The 21838-nt window shown below is 39.9% G+C and overlaps 1 protein-coding gene across 1 annotated transcript; it reads left to right on the top strand.

Annotated features, from left to right (window-relative positions):
- The first annotated feature begins 361 nt into the window (after positions 1–361).
- On the top strand, positions 362–20152 carry jph3a (junctophilin 3a). The gene is made up of 5 exons (XM_052150534.1): positions 362–1612; positions 11168–11930; positions 12587–12711; positions 15778–17090; positions 18707–20152. The coding sequence occupies exons 1-5, from the start codon at positions 1231–1233 to the stop codon at positions 18785–18787; spliced, it is 2664 nt and encodes an 887-aa protein (XP_052006494.1). The 5' UTR covers positions 362–1230; the 3' UTR covers positions 18788–20152.
- The last annotated feature ends 1686 nt before the right edge of the window (positions 20153–21838 follow it).

The following is a 21838-nucleotide window of genomic DNA, read 5'->3' as shown; positions in this document are numbered from 1 at the left end:
TTCATTTTTTTCAACTCAGGTTTAGCGTTTTACAAAGCAATTATTCATGCAATTATCATTTCACTGGCTATTGATTTAAAATACCTTGACATTGGAAAACATGCATGCAGTTTTCAATCTAATCTTTGAAGATGTAATAAAAACAATCATGTATGGATTAATAATAGCATAACAGTTATCATTAGAGAGTATCATGGGGACAGAATTATAAGGGAAAGATTAATAATTAGGGAAGCCGTTGCATGGATATGCCTTTCTTTCCCTCTATCCCTTTAAGAAAAAAAAGGAGAGCATGAGTGGGGGAGGGTAATGGGTTGGGGTGGAACAGTCCTGTAATGAGCATATTCTAGAGACACAGCATCATATGAGACCATCAAGGATACGCACCTTTAAATATGCCTATAAACGTGTAAGAGGAGAGGACCAAAGAGCAGGATTGCACTGATTTTTCATGCTTTAAACAGTCTTCCAGGAAAAAAAGCTTCTCTAAACCACAGCAGGAGTGAAGAAGGGAAAGGCAAGCAAAAGGGGGAGAGAGAGAGAGAGAGAGAGAGAGAGAGAGAGAGAGAGAGAGAAAGAGCAGTAATAGGAAAAATGCTGTGCCAGATTGATCCTATTGAAGGCATAGATGAGGAAATTCTGTCGTTTTCTTTTTCAAACATGATCTAGAGGCAGGTCTGAACATCCTCCAGGCTTCTAGGGTACGGATGCTCTACTGTATTTCCCCATCTTTGAGAGCCGGTGTGGTATGTTTGGGGATCGATGTAATGTCTGATTGAGTGTATCAATGCTGCTGCTGAGTGGATCTCTGTGGTCGTGGAAAAAAACTAGGCCTTGTTTGCCTGCTGATCTCCACGCAGGGAACGCGGAGCACGGCTGATTCTCAGCCATTTGGGACCGTGCAGAGAGAGAAAGAGAGGGAGAAGCTCAGCATCTGCATGCCCATCAGAAGCAGCATGCTTAATAGAGACATCCATTACCAAAGGTTGAGCACAAGCAGGCAGGGGCTATAACGGCAGGATGGTAGCATGGTAAATTCATTTCCACCCCTTTAAATTGTCTGGACTTAAAAGCACTGTTTTTTTTCTATCCGGTCAAAATCTACTTGAATGACAGGAGGAATGTTGCTGTAACACTTCCTGTTTTGTTTATCGTAGTCTTCCTTTTTTTGCTTGCCAATTGCTTCCTTCAACTTGACATTCTGAAAATTTGCCAAAACCTGTTTCATGCATGTCCACTGGAGGCAGGTTTGACTTTGATGATGGGGGGTCGTACTGTGGAGGGTGGGAACAGGGCAAGGCGCATGGCCGAGGGGTTTGCACGGGGCCCCAGGGCCAGGGCGAGTATGTGGGGGCCTGGAGTCATGGCTTTGAAGTTCTTGGAGTTTACACTTGGCCCAGTGGGAACAGTTACAAGGGAACCTGGGCACAGGGCAAAAGGCATGGCATTGGTGTGGAAATCAAAGGGAGATGGGAGTACAAGGGTGAATGGACACAAGGGTTTAAGGGCAGGTATGGCAAGTTGGAAAGCACTAGCAGCGGCTCCTGTTATGAGGGCACCTGGAGTAATGGCTTACAGGATGGATATGGCTCGGAGACCTATTCCGATGGAGGTGAGAAACTATATATCTGTAATCTATATCGCTACACTTTTCCACCAAACAAGTTTTCTTTGCAAAAGGCATCACTTTCAGAAAAAAGGGTACTGTTTAAGGCCATCCCTTGTTTTGAGTATGCATTTGTTTACCCCCAAAATTGTATTCTCTCATAATTTACTTACCCTCATGCCATCCCAGATGTGTGACTTTCTTTCTTCTGCTAAATGCTTTTAGAAGAATATCTCTATACAATGCAAGTGTATGGTGGACAGAAATTTGAAGCTCCAAAAAGCACATAAATGCATCATAAAAGTAATCTATAAGACTGCATTGATTAAATCAATGTCTTCAGAAGCGATATGATAAGTGTGGGTGAGAAACAGATCAACGTTTAAGTCCTTTTTAATATAAATCTCCACCCTTGACCAGTAGGTGGTAATATGCACAAAGAATGCGAATCGCCAAGAACAAAAGAAAGTTAAAATGGAGATTTATAGTACGAACATTGAAAAATTGTCACACTGATCATATCACTTCTGAAGACATGGATTTAACCACTGGAGTTGTATGGATTATTTTTAAGGTGTCTTTATGTGCTTTTTTAACCTTCAAAGTTCTGGCTACCATCCGGTTGCATTTGGGGGGATGGGGGGGGGGTGTTCTTTTGCCCCCCCAGAAACTTTGGACACCCCTCCAGGTCCAATGAAGAGGCAACCACTTGCCCACTTTAAAGTCGCATTTTGGTACCGACCCCAATTATATACCCAGAACAAGTTATAAGTTTCAACTAGAGGTACCAAAAAGCTCACCCCTGTAATGGCCTTTGTACCTTTAACAGTACTTTTTTTCTCTCATATTCAGCAACAGTCCAGTAAACTATAGTGTATCATGTCTATTAAATACACATTTTTAATGTTTGCACATTAGTCAAATTATACACTAATCTAAATTAAATCTCAACATTTCATTATATAAGCTAATTTCACTACAGATGCCCCTGTACTGTAAATCTCAATGGAAAACTATTGACAGCAGGTCATTGTGTCACTAGAAACTAGTTTCACTGTGATCGCAGATTGGCTGTTTCACATGCTTGTGTAATCTGCTTCCTGGCATGCTCGATCGTTATTAATGCGGTGGGAATGAGGAAACTGATTGATTGGGGCATGTATCAATAGTGTAACAAAAACCTCCTTGTTATACGCAGACAGATAATTTAGGCATTGTTAATGTTCTCAAATTCTCTAATTGCATGACACACATCTTCATTTGAAAGATCGTTAGACTTGTGTACAAATCTGGAAAATGATCAATATGATATTGTTTGCTAAACCAATTGACTTGTTAACTAAACAGGACAGTATTCTTGGTAAAGTACCTAACAATAGTGAGGTTACACTCATCATCCCTACATTTCAGCACCTTGGAGAGTTGCTTTAATTTTGGACTATAATGAAAATGAGGCTGTGAGAGATACTTACTGTCTCTTCAATGTGTTATACTGTTGTTTAAATTGGTGTTGACCTACATAGAAAACTGACACTGAATCGATGTAGAATTGATGCCTCTCTCGGTTGATCTCCGACGTTGATTCCTCATCTTTTTGCTCATCGAAGTCACGTTGAATCCACGTCGTTCACACCACTGAAAACAAACATAAAATCGATCTGATTGGTTTGGTTAGTTGGGTAAAACGACGTTATGCAATCAATGTATTTTCTAGTTTTCTTTATAAAATCCCAAACACTTAAAATGAATAGATCAGCCTATTTATGTGCCCTTTATTAAACACAGCGCATTCAGATACTCATTGTTTTATATATAAAAAATATATATTTACAAATACATAAGCTTTTTCTACAGATAAATCTTAATACTTAACAGCCAATTATAGAAAAATGCCTTCACACTGTTGCATTCACCAATGGATGTCAATTTGACAGATTTTAAGAGTTAGCTCATCCATAAAATAAAAATTCAGTCATCGTATACGCACCCTCGTATTGTTCTGAACCGTAGACATTTTTGCTCTTTGGAACACAAAAGTAGATGTATGGCAGTGACAATCTCAGTCCCCATTTTATTTAATTGCATCTTTCTTTTCTATAAAAGTGAAGGGTTGACTGAAATTCAATATTGCAATATCTTCTTTTATGTTTCGCACAAGAATAACACACAGGTTTGGAACATCCGGCGCCCCTTAAGAGGACAGAGAAATACTGAAATATTTTGTATTCCCTCGCATAAAAACAAAATGTGTTTTTAGTATTGTAACCACAGTTGAACAATGGTGTTTGTAGTAAAACATAACAACAAAACTTAACATGGTTTTAGTAGTAACCATATTTTACCCGTGATACTTAACCATGATTCAGGACAATGAAAGGTATGGTAATAAAATTAGAATCTTGTGGTTCCTTTGGTTTTACTACCATAATTAAACTATTGTTACTACTGAAAAACAAAACAAAATGAAAAATAAACTTTGTTTTACTACAGAAACCATTGTTTAACCATGGGTTTTAAAAACCATTACTACACGATTTAAGATTAAGATTCAACTTTATTGTCATTGTGCAGGTACAGAGCCAATGAAATGCAGGTGTTTTCACATATCCCAACTAAGCTGGGGTCTGAGCGCAGGGTCAGCCATGAAACAGTGCCTGTTTCTGGAGCAGATAGGGTCAAGGGTCTTGCTCAAGGGCCCAACAGTGGTATCTGGGGCTGGGTGCTGGGGCTTGAACCCCCAACCTTTCAGTCAGTAACCCAGACCTTAACCACTGAGCCACCACTGGCATTTGCCATGGTTACTAAAGTCATGTTTGTTACAATTTTATTAAAGTAAAACCATGGATAATTTATTGCGAGGGGGCAATAATAAAGGGTTAGTTCACCCAAATATTACAATTCTCTCACCATTTACTCACCCTCATGCCATCCCAGTTGTGAATGGCTTTCTCTCTTCTGCTTAACACATTTGAAGAAAAATAGAAAAATATTTTAGCTCAGTAGGTCCTTATAATACAAGTGGATGTTGATCAGACTATTGAAGCTCCAAAAATCAAAGACAGTCAGCATAAATGTCATCTATACGAATCCAGCGGTTAAATTAATGTCTTCTAAAGTGAAATGATCACTTTTGGTGCAAAAAAGATACATATTTAAATACTTTTTTAATAATTTTATTTTTATCCACTTTTCTCCCCATTTGGCATGCTCAATTCCCTCTTCTTACTAGGTCTTCGTGGTGGTGCGGTTACTCAATCCGGGTGGTGGAGGACAAGTCTCAGTTGCCTCCGCTTCTGAGACCGTCAGTCCACGCATCTTATCAAGTGACTCGTTGTGCATGACACCGCAGAGTCTCACAGCATGTGGACTCACACACAACTTACCACACGAGTTGAGAACGAGAACCACTAATCACGACCACGAGGAGGTTACCCCATGTGACTGTACCCTCCCTTGCAACCGGGCCAATTTGGTTGCTAAGGAGTCCTGGCTAGAGTCACTCAGCACACCCTGTATTTGAACTTGCGACTCCAGGGGTGGTAGTCAGCATCAATAATCGCTGAGCTACCCAGGCCCCAATATTTAAATTCATCAATAGTTAAAATCATTGCTTCAAGAACTGATGCATGTGCGGCGCACATGGAAGAGCAGTGCTGTTTACAGCTGTGTAGGAGGAACGCTGAACAGAAGCTGGAGTTGTATGGATGAAGTTTATGCTGACTGTCTGTGATTTGTGGAGCTTCAAAAGTCTGATCACCATTTTCTTCAAATGTGTTCTGGTGAAGAAAGAAAGTCATACATATTTAATAAGTACTTTTTATGGAGTGATTAATGTACATCAGTAAGTGTACAGGCAACATTTATTTCCAGTGACATCTGTTTTTTGGTCTGCACTATGTAAGCTTGCAAAGGTGGAAAATTGTGATCAGTGATGAGAAAGCCTTTAAAATATAGTGATGTGCTGTGGCTCTGTTGAGAAGTTCCTCCATAAAGCTGAAAGAAAAGGCATCAATCACAGTGAAACTGCATTTCAACAGTGAGTCATTCCATAATAAACTCAAGTCTTATGAATGTAAATTCTAGAATTATAGAAAAATAACAGGTTATTCTATTTTAACTTCATCCTACAGTATATCAAATATTATCTTGAGATATTTGGAACTACAGTACAATACTCAAAACTGTCTTCTGTATTTGAGCCTCTTTGGGGTGGATTTACTGCAAAGGCAATCCCTCAAAAAAACAATGCAGCAGAAAAGTTTCAACAATGCAAAAATATGATTGTCTAAAAATGATTACATTCTGAAGCATGAAACAAATGAAACGGGTAAGGCACTGGACATCTCTCGGAAATAGACAAATATGTACAAGTGATATTATTAAGCAGTATTATTAACAGTCCTATTACTAATCATTATCATAAAATCCTTTAGGTAAAACACAAAAGACACCAACTGTTTCCCAGCACAATTTATAGGTACAGCAGATGACAATGCTTTTATATCTATTTTATATTGTTGTTGTGAGACATACAGTTGTAATATAATAAAGAGAACTTGAGACGTCTATCTTTGCCATGCTCAGTTGGACCTCTATAAACATTAGTGCAGAAAATGCCACAAGGTTTGTCCCTAAACTTAAAACACAGTATTTGAGAAAGTAATGACAGTTTTAACATTTATTCAACTTGTGTATTATTGACCACTGCAGGCTTGTGCACGCATCATATGACATTGCAGAGCGGAAGACAGAGAAATGAATGAATTTAACTAAAGTTAATGTTTAGAAAATATAATATTGAAATTGACCATCTACTAAAACTGAAATGACTCCAACATGGTGAATTATCTCAATTTATCTCACTTACCGGCTGCCTCACAGAAAACTGGGTAGTACACAAATAGGGCATTTAGTTACAAAATTTCCAAGTGGGAATGTTTTCAAAACACTGAAGGCTAAAACAATTCAAATCTTCAAAACATTGTGTAAAATGATGAATAAAAGTATATTTATGCTTACCTTTTTCTAGCGACGTGTCCACTGATGGTTGGCCCGGTGTTCTGTCGAAGTCTGTTCCCCTATGTTTCCCCTTTGTCGAAGTCTGTTCCCCCTATGTTTCCCCTTAAGGTTAGTGTTGAACTCTGCTCCCTCTATGTTTCTCCTTTGTCCAAGTCTGTTCCCCCTATGTTTCCCCTTAAGGTTAGTGTTGAAGTGTGTTCCCCTATGTTTCCCCTTAAGGTTAGTGTCGATGTGTGTTCCCCTATATTTCCCCTTAAAGTTAGTGTCGAAGTGTGTTCCCCTATGTTTCCCCTTAAGGTTAGTGTTGAAGTGTGTTCCCCTATGTTTCCCCTTAAGGTTAGTGTCGAAGTGTGTTCCCCTATGTTTCCCCTTAAGGTTAGTGTCGAAGTGTGTTCCCCTATGTTTCCCCTTAAGGTTAGTGTCGAAGTGTGTTTCCCTATGTTTCCCCTTAAGGTTAGTGTCGAAGTGTGTTCCCCTATGTTTCAACTTAAGGTTAGTGTCGAAGTGTGTTCCCCTATGTTTCCCCTTTAAGTTACAGTTGAAGTGTGTTCCCCAATGTTTCCCTTTAAGTTTAGTATCGAAGTGTGTTCCCCTATGTTTCCCCTTTAAGTTATAGTTGAAGTGTGTTCCCCCTTTGTTTCCCTTTAAGGTTAGTGTCGACGTGTGTTCCCCTATGTTTCCCCTTTAGGTTAGTGTCGAAGTTTGTTCCCCCTATGTTTCCTCTTAAGGTTAATGTCGAAGTCTATTTCCCTTTGGTTCTTCTTAGGGGAACATACTTCGACACAAACCTATGTTGCCCCTTTATGTTAGTGTTGAAGTGTGTTCCCCCTGTGTTTCCCCTAAGGTTCGTTTCAAATTCTGTTCCCACTCTGTTTTCCCTTAAGGTTAATTTTGAAGTATGTTCCCCTATGTTTCCCCTTAGAATAGTGTCAAAGTCTGTTCCCCCTATGTTTCCCCTTAATGTTAGCATTGAAGTCTATTCCCCCTATGTTTCCCCTTAGAATAGTGTCAAAGTCTGTTCCCTCTATGTTTCCGCTTAATGTTAGCGTTGAAGTCTGTTCCCCCTATGTTTCCCCTTAAGATCAGTGCCAAAGGCAGTTTCCTCTTAAGGTTAGTGTTGAAGTATGTTCCCCCTATAGATTATTGTCGAAGTATTTTTGCCCCATGTTCCCCATTTAGGTTAGTGTCGAAATCTGTTCCACATATGTTTCCCCTCAATGTTAGTGCCAAAGTCAGTTTTCCCTATAGGTTAGTGTCAAATTATAGTTCCCCTAAGTTTCCCCTTTAGATTAATGTTAAAGTGTTTTCCCCCAATATTTCCCCTTAAGGTTAGTGTTGAATTGTGTTCCCCCATTGTTTCCTCTTAAGGTTAGTGTCAAAGTCAGTTTCCCCTATAGGTAAGTGTCCAAGTATTTTACACCTATGTTTCACCTTTAGGTTAGTGTTAAAGTGTGTTCCCACTAAGTGTGTTCCACACTAACCTAAGGGGAAACATAAGGGAAACAGACTTCGACACTAACCTAAGGGGAAACATAGGGGAACATAATAATAATAATAGTTATTAATAATAATAATAATAATTCCTTACATTTATATAGCGCTTTTCTAGGCACTCAAAGCACTTTACATAGCATATGGATGATGCGACGGCAGCCATAGTGCGCCAGAACGTCCACCACACACCAGCTATTGGTGGGGAGGAGAGAGTAGAGTGATGTAGCCAGTTCAGGGATGGAGATTAATACGAGGCCATGATAGATAGGGGCCAATGGGGGGAATTTTTAATGACCACAGAGAGTCAGGACCTCAGTTTAACATCTCATCCGAAGGACGGTGCCTTTTTACACTATAGTGTCCCCGTCACTATACTGGGGCATTAGGACCCACACAGACCATAGGGTGAGCATACTCGCTGCATACTTCGACACAAACCTATTTTTCTCCTTTAGGTAAGTGTTGAAGTCTTAATGTGTGTGTCGATGTCTGTTCCCCTATGTTTTCTCTTAAGGTTAATTTTGAAGTTTGTTCCCCCTATGTTTCCCCTTAGGTTAGTGTCAAAGTCTGTTCCCACTATGTTTAATGTTTAACGGGGTGCTACAGGGAACACTAACCTCAGGGGAAACAGGGGGAACAGACTTTGACAGAACGCCGGTGTAGTTTAAAAAAATACGCATGTCCAGAACTTCGACTTCTCTAACCAAGTTTCTAACAAACATTATGATTTTAACCTAATCTGTCGGTGTTGATGAATGGACCTCATCCCTCGTTGAAGATATGTTCTATTTTCAACCTGACAACATTCTGATGTACCGACTAAATAGTGAATGTTGATTGACAACTGATCCCGACCCTTACAACTAAAAATAGATGTTTAATCAACAACTCCTTGCTCTCTGGGGACCGTTCAGGTGAAGAAGCTTTAAAAAATGCATCTTTCAAAACAAAACAAAACATAAATAAATTGTGATTTAGGACCGGCATACAACTTTGTCCAAGTGGATCTCTCACATGTTCATTTTTATTCCTGTCGAAAAATAAATATGGTGCTACTTTTAATAAAGCTATTTGTTTGAAAATGAATGGAAGAAATTGGAATGCCCAAAAGTCGACGGATGTAGAAATGAAGTACCACCTTTTAGGTAAAAGAGCCAATCAGATTTGATATACAGACATCTGTCAATCAACTCAATAACATGCATGCGCAGTAGCCGTGAAAATGCGTTTTTTTAAGCATTATCTCAGGTAACATGACATCATTTATACAGTGATACAGTATATTGGCGATGTAGGGGCAATAGTTACAGGGCAACTTATGCAAATAGAGACTTTTGAATTAAAAGTAAGCCATGATTACTTTATTCAATAAGTGAAAGTGTCAAATAACAGGACGGTTACTGAGATATAAGGGAGTAGTATTCGGCTAACATGGCAGCTCCCATGTGTGGACCCTCTCCATGTAGAATAAAACAGCTTTTATAAGGTTACTGGTATGACTGGAGTCTTCATTTTAATGCGAGTGCTCATGATTCCCTTCATATACTGCAAAATTACAATTAATGTCTTTAGGCGTTAAACTTTTAATGAGGAAAAAGAGTGCACCTTTAAGATAACCACTTCAGAAAAGGGTACACAATTTCCTGTTCATTTCAATTATGTTTGGCATTTCAAGTATTCTCCATTATGATTGAATCAGTCAATGTGAGCCTACTTTGAAAATGTTTCCTAACAAATCTATTCGCCTCACTTAAGAAAAACAATGTTTTATGACTAACTTTAGCACCTGCAACAGGGGGGCTTTTTACCCCAAATTCTATCCTTTCACTTATTGGACAGTTATTAAAAAAAGGTTTTATTTAATCATCTTGAACATCTTGGTATAAGATGTTCAAGATGGAGTGGTGGTGGTGTAGTGGGCTAAAGCACATAACTGGTAATCAGAAGGTTGCTGGTTCGCTCCCCACAGCCACCACCATTGTGTCCTTGAGCAAGTCACTTAGTCTTGTGGTTGCTCCGGGGGGATTGTCCCTGTAATAAGGACTCTGTAAGTTGCTTTGGATAAAAGCATCTGCCAAATGCATAAATGTATACATTTATGATACTAAAAACTAGTGCTGTCAGTCTATTAAATATTGTAATTACATAATTTTTAATTGTTAATTGCGATTAATCACAGATTTTGAAAGTGCTGAAATTTGACTCTCTATATATAACTTTTAATACAATTATTCCCTTTTAAAGGAAGCAAAACAATATGTAACAATTGTACATATTTCCAAACAAAGCCTTCCACAGTGTAAAGACAGAAATGCACTAAAATAGCACCAAGTCAAGGAACATTAAACATTTTCCAAAGTCTAACTGAGAGTTTGACTAATTAAAATAAGTAGTCTCCCCATAGGTTGCATTTTAATTACAATGGGCATCAAATCTCTTAAGCCTTCATCCTCCATAAAATTAATCAGCCAGCAGGCTGTGGCTATTGTTACTGCAATTGTGAAGCCGCATTCATGATTCATGCTAGTGCATCAATGCCAGAGTCAAGTGCCGCGAGAGTCAGTTTGAACTCCACATGAAAAGCGCTTGCAGACAAAAACGTCTCATTCTGCATTTGCGTGATAGTTCAAACTTGACCTGCTTCTGTGGTAATTAAATTGCACCTTACAGAGGCTGCAAAGTACTTGCTTTCTGTCACAAGTTCAATCTGGGCTTGTTTTATACATCAAATATCATTAAGAGGTCCTTTACCATTGCCGTAGTATTTGTGCTTGTGTAATCTGCATCAGTGTAAAGACTCCAGGTGGACACGTCACAAAGATACTTTTCTAATTTAAGAGGTTTTTGTGTTTGAAATCGACATACCTCTGGTAGAGAGAACACACATTTGGGTAACTGGATTTTCGACTCCAAATCTTATTGTTACTGAGAAACAGACTTTGTGACAAGAAACGGCACACAAAAACACAGCCTAATGTTTGATTATGTCATTTGTAGGCATACAAATAATATAAATAACACTCTGCTCTATCCCTGTTCCTCTCGCAGGTACATACCAGGGCCAGTGGTTGAGTGGTATGCGTCATGGCTATGGTATGCGACAGAGTGTGCCTTATGGCATGGCTGCCATCATCTTCTCCCCCATGTGCACTTCCATTAACTCGCTTCGCTCTGATCACAGCGAAGGGGTCCCCACTCCAGAAGATGGCTCTGGTATCAGTGGGGTCTCTGGGAGTCCGTTGGGGCGCAGCGGCTTTGTACTTTGTGCTCAGAGTGAATCAGACAGGCACAGGAAGAGGAAAGGGCGCTTCCGACAGTCCATACTGAGTGGTTTGAAGTTGCGTAGGTCTGAATCCAAAAGCTCTTTGGCCAGCCAGTTAAGCAAGCAGAGTTCCTTCTGCAGCGAGGCAGGTATGAGCACCGTCAGCTCTGCCGCATCAGAAATCAACTCCAATATCAGCCTAGGTGAGGCTGAGGCAGGGGGCAGCATTGATGCCACTGTCACAGAAACATATGCTGGCGAATGGAGGAATGATATGCGATCGGGGTGGGGTGTAAGTCACCGCTCAGACGGGCTTCGCTATGAAGGTGAGTGGTTCGGAAACAAACGGCACGGATATGGCTGTACCACCTTTCCCGGCGGAACCAAGGAGGAAGGAAAATACAAGCAGAACACTCTGGTGAGTGGCAAGCGGAAAAACCTTATACCACTCCGCACCAGCAAAATCCGTGAGAAGGTTGATCGTGCTGTGGAAGCCGCGAAGAAAGCTGCAGACATTGCCAAGCAGAAGGCTGAGATTGCATTGTCCAGGTAAGACACAGTTAGATCTTGCTTCAAAGGAAACTTTGTTATAAAAAGGGATAGTTTTATTCCTTTATAGGGGTCATGGCATGCCTTTTTTTATTATTTTAATATGTTACTTAACGTTTGCTTCTAATATAAGTAACGTTTTTTTGCACTCAAAATAGTCATATATTTGTAAAGCATGATAATTTTCCACCCTCATTCTGACCCTCTGTCAGAAATGTTCGGTTTTGGTGCTGCTTCTCCTTTAAGACTTGACAGTAAACACCCACTGTTATGATTGGCTCTCTGATCTTGACTCATCTGCTCACTCTACTTGCCTTAAAGTTTAAGTAGGCATTGATATGTTGTTGTGGAGGCGGTCAGATGCAACTGTCTACCACAGTGTGACATCACAATGTGTAGAAAATAGAGAATGAGTAGTTTTGGCAACAAATGCTCTTTTTACAGTGAGGAGGAAGTTTTGATTTCTGAAACTTACAGTATGTTTTAAAAGGACAATGACCACTTATATGTCAAAAGATCAAGGAAAATTGTATTCCTCATATCATGATCCCTTTAAATGTATTTAAAAAGCTATGGACAAACACAAAAAAACACGTAGGCACATTTTGTTTTGTTTTTCTGTAGTCATGCCATTCGAACCAAATCTTCTTTTGCAGGACGAGCCATGCTAGAGGAAAGTCAGAGGCTGCAGAGGGAGTTGCACAGAGAGCTCTGGAGGAGTGTTGTCTAGCCAGGGCTATTGCCAAAGAACTCTCACCCTCTTTCCATCACTATGGGAATGGTCAGTCTAACTTATTTCTAGAAAACCAGCAATCCAGATCAGTACATTTCTTCAGCATAAAGGCACAATATCAGTTTTGGTATTTTACTGCAAGCATGCGCTAAGTCTATGCGCAAGCTGATTTGGCGAAATTGCACATGCAAATCGCTAATGTGCGCAGTCAAGTGCAATTTAATTTCTTCTCCAGCACCATCTGCATTCTATTATATAATTAATTTCCTGTCAAGCACCAGCGATATAAACAAAGACAAGAGGTTGCAGTGTAAATCGACTGTATGCATTGCAATAAATTAAAAGAATAGAAATATGGACTTGCGTTCTTTTGTGCATTAACTGCGTCCCTGTTGAATGTCAGGCATAGTTCTATGACAGTGATACGCTCCTTTTATAGCAATGGAAAATTTGGTTTTCTGTTCTGTTAAATTGTAGACAATGTTTGTATTATCAATTATTTTCTTCTACTGACACACAAAGCATGGCTAGTGTTAACAGTCATTGTATCGTTATTGATTTTGAAAATTGTTATTGATTTATTGAAACACGAACAAATTAAAACCAAAATATTTCTATATTCAAATTACACTTTAAATGAAATGAAAATACAATAAAAATAACAAAGTGGTCGAAAAAATCATACCAAAATAAAACATTGTTCTCTCTTCCCCCTTTTGCAGCGACTTAAAAATCCCTCTATGACAACAGGTCGAAAAATACCAATACAAAATGGATCATAAATACAAATTCAATCATAAATACATAAATGCATGGTTTATTACTAAATAAACCATGACCTAAAGATAGTTTGACACAAATATCATAAATATTTGATTCATAAAACAGCTACAGATTTTGGACATGAACTTAATTATCACCTGCTGGTGAAATCAACTAACTGCATGCACAGGAACTGAGTTTAGACTTTTTAAAATTTTGATGTCTTAGCGCAATTAACTATTTCTCAGGAAAATAGCGAATTACCTTACAATAACTTAATTACCATACAATAAACCCCCAGTTTGCATGCATACGCCCACAGATTAGCGCAAACACTCCCACTCATGACAACCTGCACTTTGCCCTGGCACAAAATTAGCACTTAGAATTAGCGCTTGCACGGAAATTTGGAAAAGACGTCACGTACGGTCTTAGCGCGTAGCACACTCGTGAAAATATAGCTCTATGTCTGAAATGCATGTAAGAATGTAACAAGTCTTGATTACAGTATGAGATGGCCAAATCGTAAACTATAATTCGAGTTTGCTCATATAAAACGTACCACTTTAAATCCCATACAGAAAAATAAACAAAACAATGAACAATGTTATTACGATTTTTGTTCTGTTTAACCCACAACCCAAACCCAGGTTCCTGTAGCTCAGCTGGTAGAGCATGGCCTTAGCAATGCCAAGATCATGGGTTTGATACTCAGTGAACACACAAACTGATTAAATGTATACATTGATTGCACTGTAAGTTGCTTTTGATAAAAGCATCTGCCAAATGCATGAATTTAAATGCAACCATAAAGTCCAAACCCTAAATTTAACCATAACTTCAATAAGAAAATAACTTTTGTGTACCATGGTAAATGGTCTGCACTTATATAGTGCTTTTTTAACCTTAATGGTATTTACACCGTGACACATTCACCCATTCATACACCAATGGTGGCAGAGCTGCCATGCAAGGTGCTAGCCTGCCATTGGGAGCAACTTGGGGTTCAGTGTCTTGCCCAAGGACACTTCAGCATGTGGAGTCATGTGGGCCAGGATTCAAACCACCAACCCTGCGATTAGTGGCCAACCCACTCTACCAACTGAGCCACAGTAGGAGACTAACTAAAAGTCGTACCGTTTCATATGAGCCAAGTCCCGGCAGCCATATCACCCTGCAGTTATTGCCTGGTTGCCCACTAAAGCTAAGCAGGGTTGAGCCTGGCCAGTACCTGGATGGGAGACCTCCTGGGGAAAACCAAGGTTGCTGCTGAAAGTGGTATTAGGGAGGCCAGCAGGGGGTGCTCACCCTACAGTCTGTGTGGGTCCTAATGCCCCAGTATAGTGATGGGGACACTATACTGTAAAATAAAAAAAGCATTGTCTTTCGGATGAGATGTTAAACTGAGATCCTGACTCTGTGTGGTCATTAAAAATCCCAGGACACTTCTTGTAAAGAGTAGGGGTGTAACCCCAGTGTCCTAGCCAAATTCCCCCATTGGCTCCTATCTATCATGGCCCTCCATCCCTGAATTGGCTACATCCCTCTACCATCTCCTCTCCTCCAATAGCTAGTGTGTGGTGGGCGTTCTGGCGCACTATGGCTGCCGTCGCATCATCCAGGTGGATGCTGCACACTGGTGGTGGTGGTTGAGGAGGTTCCCCCTATACTATATAAAGTGCTTTGAGTGCCTAGAAAAGCACTATATAAATGTAAGGAATTATTATTATTATTATTAAGTCATACGATATTTTACAATTTCGCCATCTCGTAAGAATTACGAAGTTATCTGGAACTATGTTTCAGCTTGAATGTATTCTGTTTAGTTGTCAGCAAGGTCTTTATGCTCAGTGTGCACATTTTGAGAGTTTTAACACAAGTATTTTAGAATATAAAAAAAGATCTAAAGATCTTTTGACAATAGGGACTAAAACAACACAAGGAACATTTTCTTGCACTAAGCTATGTCTCTATATGAACTCTGTATACTGCCACTGGCTCTGACCTGTTTTACACTGTAGTCTTCAACTATAAACACACACCAATAATTCTACTTTCATAAGTTGTTAACTGGTTACTCTGCTAGGACGCCTGTATGAACTTTGGGGGAACTGATTTCATAAATCCACCAAAAATCACTTTGGGACCATTTGGTTAAAAGTTATAGCAAAAAGAGTGAAGTTAAAATTGAGAAAAGTTCTGGTGACATTTTTCTGCAGATGCAGCTTGGTTTGATATTGAGCTATCTAATACAAGTACATTCATACATTTTCAGTGTGGTTTACGTGTACAAATATGTATTTCTCATGTAATGTGTGCCCAATGTCACATATAAACCTTTCCATTTACTAGGACTGGAGTGCCAGAGGCCAAAGCATCAGGACGGGAAAGAAAAAGACATGGAGGTGACCTCCACTGGCACAGACAGTCCTGAGCTCTGTACACCAGACACAACACCCCCAGCCCAGACGCCCAACCTGAGCCCAGTTCTGAGCAACCCCTCCTCGCCCTCTTGCAGCCCGCCAACTCATCGCTCCAGAAATGCTTGCTTCATGCGCCAGACCGCCGTGGACGAACAAGGAGGCGCTGAGATCCAGGTTCTCATAGAAGGTAGAGGCACGGATACCCTGAGAGGTGGAGCCAACAGCTGGACCGCTGACATGTATCCTCATAGAAGGGGAAGTAAAGGGGAGAGCAGTCGCTCCACAACTCCATCCCTACTGGAAGAAGAGATCGGCCACATTAACGGACATGAGCAGACCTCCTCAACGCATCACCCATGGGAGAATGGTTCCTCGAATCACAAGCCAGTTGAGCATATGGTCCATGAGAATGTGTGGGATCAAATGTCCTCCAACCAAAAGCACTGGAAGTATGTGTCCTTGAATCAGAAATCCAGGGAACATATCATTTCCAGGGAAAGAGACTGGGATCATACACCATCCAATCAGAACTCAACTGTTGAGTACGACAATTCCCAGTACAAACCACAGGTGCACATAAATTCCAACCACAAGGGTCATGATTTATCCAATCACAAGACCGATGAGCATGCTTCCACCAATCATAAACCAAAGGACTTTATTTCTACAAATGAAAAAACACATGTTTCCTACCATTATAACCCCCAAGAGCATGTTTCCTGTTATCACAAACAACATGAGCATGTCCACTCCAACCACAAGCCAAGAAAGTCTTTTATCAATCACACAATCGGCGAGTCTAGCTTGAACGCCTACCAGCCGTCAGACCGTGGAGCCAACAAGTACACCCTGGGATGGACTGTTGAAAACAATTCCCAGCGGATCTCATCCCATTCACATGTGCAGGAGAAAGAAGTCGGAAATGATTATCAGGTTGAAATGAGGTTCCAGCCCCTAGACTCCATTTCCAAACAGAACTTTGGCTCTGGCATGAAATGCTCAAGTCTCCAAGGGCACAATTTGCAGATGCTACGTCAGCGAAACCATGAATGCAAAGAATGGAGTCTTGCAGCCAGGGAGGGGTCCATGGACTCTGTGCAGATGCTCGACACCTTGAATGTCGGGGTGGACATGGAGGAGCGGCCTTTGCACCGGGAAATTACTCTTTCACCCCCTTTAACTTCCTCTCCAGAAACCCTGGACCAATATGTAGAGCATCTGGACCTGATGAAGACAAACTCAGTAAGCAAAATAGTGCTTGCTGTAAGCGGTAATGAAATTTGATGAGTGTAAATGAGCTGCTACATCATGTATATGTTGCACTTGCAACATTAGGCAGCAAGCAGTATCTAATATGGATCTATGATTCCAAATATTTAAAGGTGAAGTGTGTTATTTTGTGCCAAAAGCATCAGCAAATGGCATTGAATACAGAACATTTATTTCCCAAACACTCCGTTTCCATTATTAAAAAAAAGCTGTTAACCATTCTCGAACCTGCATTCTTTCACTGATGCGGACACAACAATGTTAAAATACTCTGCTTCAGTGGCACTTCAACACCGCTTTTGAATCAGCGCAAAAACCTACCATTGTAGTCCAATTCCTGAACAAATTACTCTGATGAATCGTTTTTTATTTACAGCATAAAACATACCGTTTGACCAGTGTAGTCCGATTCCCAAACAAATGACTCTTTTGAGTTGTTTCTTTTAATTGATAGCACAAAACATACAGCTCATCCAGTGTTGTCCAGTTATTGAAAAAATAACTCTCATGATTAATTTTAACGCAAAACATACTGTGTGACCAGTGTAATCCGATTCCCAAACAAATGACTCTTAGGAGTCGGTTCTTTTGAATTTACAGCGTGAAAAATTCAGCCTGACCAGTGTAGTCTGGTTCCCAAACATGACTCTTATGAGAAAAATTTGTATTTTATTTACAGCACGAAACATACAGCGTGACCAGTGAAGTCCTGAACAAATAACTCTTTCTAGTAGTCCTTTTGAATTTGCAGCAGCAAAAAAAACTGCTCAACCATTATGAACGAATCCCAAACAAATGACTCTTATGAGTCGGTTCTTTTGAATTTACATTGTGAAAAAATCAGCATGACGGTTTAGTCTGATTCCCAAACAAATTACTCTTATGAGTCGGTTCTTTTGAATTTACATTGTGAAAATTTCAGTGTGATGGTTTAGTGTGATTCCCAAACAAATTACTCTTATGAGTCAGTTCTTTTGAATTTACGTTGTGAAAAATTCAGCGTGACGGTTTTGTCTGATTCCCAAATAAATGACTCTTATGAGTCGGTTCTTTTACATTTGCATTGTGAAAATTTCAGCACGACCATTTAGTCTGATTCCCAAACAAATGACTCTTATGAATCTTTTTTTATTTATTTTCAGCGCGAAATATACAGTGTGACTAGTGTAGTCTGATTCCTGTACAAATGACTCTTATTTTAGTGAGAGAGAGAGAAAAAAACATACTAAACCAGAACTGGAATCATTCAATTCCATGCTATTTCTATTTCTAACAGATAGTCCCGACCTGATCTAATGCCATTGGTTGAACCAGTGTTGCTTTGTCAGGCTGGTCGGGATGCTCAAACAAACAGAGCAATGGCAAAAGCTACTCAGGTTTTCATGGAAATCAACCTACGCATATTTACTTGGTTGTTTCTGCATATTAATCTGGAATAGAAGAAAGTATTTTATCATAAAAAATGTGAACTTCACTTCTGATTTTACTCAATGCAGCATTTAGTGGTGCATGTAAAACAGACATATTAATATGATACTTTTGATACTTTTATACAATTCTAATAACTACATTTTGCTCTCTTTTCGCAGGGCTCAAGCACTGTCCTGGTGGTCCTGGTGGTTTTACTCAACATCGGTGTTGCCATTTTGTTCATTCATTTCTTTATTTAAACATATGTCAATAACAGAATTGTCATCAAGAGTAAAATATGCACACAACGCACACTTAGCACCACTTCTTAATATAAGGAACCCGAAAAATACAGTGGTTAATATCTGTCAGTTGGGGCAAGCCCATGTAAATTGCAAACTTCTATTATGGTTCAATTTATTATATATTTCCATCAAAATCCATTAGTTAATGTTGCTTAATTTTTTTCCTTGATTCACAATAAAGATCCATTTACAACATTGTGTAGAACTGAAGTATGACACACATTTACTGTATACAGCTCGTCTGATATGTTTTACCACAGATTATTTCACATTTATTTATTTTCTAAATGGCACATTATCGATGCAACTCTTCATATGCAACCAAACAGTCCAAGTCAACACGCCCCCCTCTGCAGTATATTCCAGGGTACAGCCCTATATAATCGCTGCAGACACTCATTTCTTCATCTGTCAATAAACAACTCTCTCATCTACATACCCAGATTTGACATAACTGTACGTCTGTGGTAAGAGCTATCTTAAAGGGCTTCATCATCGCACTTTTGTATCATAACAAACTCTCATGAATAATTCAATATTCACTCATGAATCCCGCCTCACTCAATTGCAGCACAATGCAGTTGTGCCCTTTGTTTTGACTCTATTGAGCACCTCTATGCCAGACTCACTATTAAAGACTCGTCTTTCCTTGTACACCACGTGACATAAGAGTACAACAGAGGTGCGGCGGTGGTTGTTTTCTGGCTCATACTCGATAAAGTTTGAGACTGTTAGCACTGTTTTCGATATGTATTCTATATAACTGAGCAGTTAAAGGCATAGTTCACCCAATATTCTTCCACATATTTTTGGCAGAACTATCCCTTTAACATCTTTTAACAAGTTTGCAAGATATTATTGATATGCTGAGTGCCTTTTATAATTGAGAAACCATCCCAGCGGGCAGGTTATATACAGGTGACCGCACATACAGCGGGCACGTGAACAGTATGTCTCTATGCCACCCCACCTATGAACATGTTGACTGAAGATCTGAGCCTGTGGAGATTTATACAGCATGTTTTCTCGCCTGTTCTCTTCTGCTGTTACTCTTCTGTGTGATTTTCTCCCTGTCTCTCTGTCCAGCAACTTGGATAACGATCGGGACTGAAAGCAGTGTAAAAAATACCAGCTTATGTTTCTCAGTGGGACCTGACCGACATCACCTAAATTCATTGAATGATAAACTGCTATTGTATATTTTATACAACTCATCCAGTGAAGTCATCATGTTGTGAGATCATTGCATGCCTAAGCATGCCCTTTCTTACGCAACGATTTATGAGATTGTTTCCAAGTTATGTGGAAATTAATAAAATGTTTGTGGTTATGTCGTAGTCCATAATTTCATAAGAAACATGCACACATAATACAGTGGGTACGGAAAGTATTCAGACCCCCTTAAATGTTTCACTCTTTGTTATTTGCAGCCATTTGCTAAAATCATTTAAGTTAATTGTTGACATTTTTGCACATTTATTAAAAAAGAAAAACTGAAATATCACATGGACCTAAGTATTCAGACCCTTTGTTCAGTATTTAGTAGAAGCACCCTTTTGATCTAACACAGCCATGAGTCTTTTTGGGAAAGATGCAACAAGTTTTTCACATCTGGATTTGGGTATCCTCTGCCATTCCTCCTTGCAGATCCTCTCCAGTTCTGTCAGGTTGGATGGTAAACGTTGGTGGACAGCCATTTTCAGGTCTCTCCAGAGATGCTCAATTGGGTTTAAGTCAGGGCTCTGGCTGGGCCATTCAAGAACAGTCACGGAGTTGTTGTGAAGCCACTCCTTCGTTATTTTAGCGGTGTGCTTAGGGTCATTGTCTTGTTGGAAGGTGAACCTTCGGCCCAGTCTGAGGTCCAGAGCACTCTGGTGAAGGTTTTCGTCCAGGATATCCCTGTACTTGGCCGCATTCATCTTTCCCTCGATTGCAACCAGTTGTCCTGTCCCTGCAGCTGAAAAACACCCCCACAGCATGATGCTGCCACCACATGCTTCACTGTTGAGACTGTTTTGGACAGGTGATGAGCAGTGCCTGGTTTTCTCCACACATACCGCTTAGATTAAAGGCCAAAATGTTCTATCTTGGTCTCATCAGACCAGAGAATCTTATTTATCACCATCTTGGAGTCCTTCAGGTGTTTTTTAGCAAACTCCATGCAGGCTTTCATGTGTCTTGCACTGAGGAGAGGCTTCCGTCGGGCCACTCTGCCATAAAGCCCCGACTGGTGGATGGCTGCAGTGATGGTTGACTTACTACAACTTTCACCAAGGCTCTTCTCCCCCGATAGCTCAGTTTGGCCGGACGGCCAGCTCTAGGAAGGGTTCTGGTCATCCCAAACGTCTTCCATTTAAGGATTATGGAGGCCACTGTGCTCTTATGAACCTTAAGGGCAGCAGAATTTTTTTTGTAATCTTGGCCAGATCTGTGCCTTGCCACAATTCTGTCTCTGAGCTCTTCAGGCAGTTCCTTTGACCTCATGATTCTCATTTGCTCTGAGATGCACTGTGAGCTGTAAGGTTTTATATAGACAGGTGTGTGGCTTTCCTAATCAAGTCCAATCAGTATAATCAAACACAGCTGGACTCAATTGAAGGTGTAGAACCATCTCAAGGATGATCAGAAGAAATGGACAGCACCTGAGTTAAATATATGAGTGTCACAGCAAAGGGTCTGAATACTTAGGACCATGTGATATTTCAGTTTTTCTTTTTTAATAAATGTGCAAAAATGTCAACAAGTCTGTGTTTTTCTGTCAATATGGGGTGCTGTGTGTACAATAATGAGGAAAAAAAATGAACATAAATGATTTTAGCAATTGGCTGCAATATAACAAAGAGTGAAACATTTAAGGGGGTCTGAATACTTTCCGTACCCACTGTATACACAGAGATGGATTCCAACTATTCAACCATGCAATGTAGAGCTGGTTATCCACAGACATTTGAGGACGTTGCATGGAGGTTTTTGTGTAACAACCTAAAAATAACATTAAATAACTTG

The sequence above is a fragment of the Xyrauchen texanus genome, chromosome 2, assembly GCF_025860055.1.
Source record: "Xyrauchen texanus isolate HMW12.3.18 chromosome 2, RBS_HiC_50CHRs, whole genome shotgun sequence".
NCBI classification, from domain to species: Eukaryota; Metazoa; Chordata; class Actinopteri; order Cypriniformes; family Catostomidae; genus Xyrauchen; species Xyrauchen texanus.
The sequence above is the reverse complement of the archived record's forward strand: the minus strand, read 5'-3'. Positions and strand labels throughout refer to the sequence as shown.

What these genes read in the sequence shown, in the direction of transcription:
- jph3a (XM_052150534.1), top strand. Translation starts at nt 1,231, where the DNA reads ATGTCCACTGGAGGCAGGTTTGACTTTGATGATGGGGGGTCGTACTGT. An exon ending in GCTGAGATTGCATTGTCCAG is followed by an intron (nt 11,931 to 12,586) that starts GTAAGACACAGT and finishes CTTCTTTTGCAG; the next exon opens with GACGAGCCATGCTAGAGGAA. An exon ending in ACCTGATGAAGACAAACTCA is followed by an intron (nt 17,091 to 18,706) that starts GTAAGCAAAATA and finishes CTCTTTTCGCAG; the next exon opens with GGCTCAAGCACTGTCCTGGT.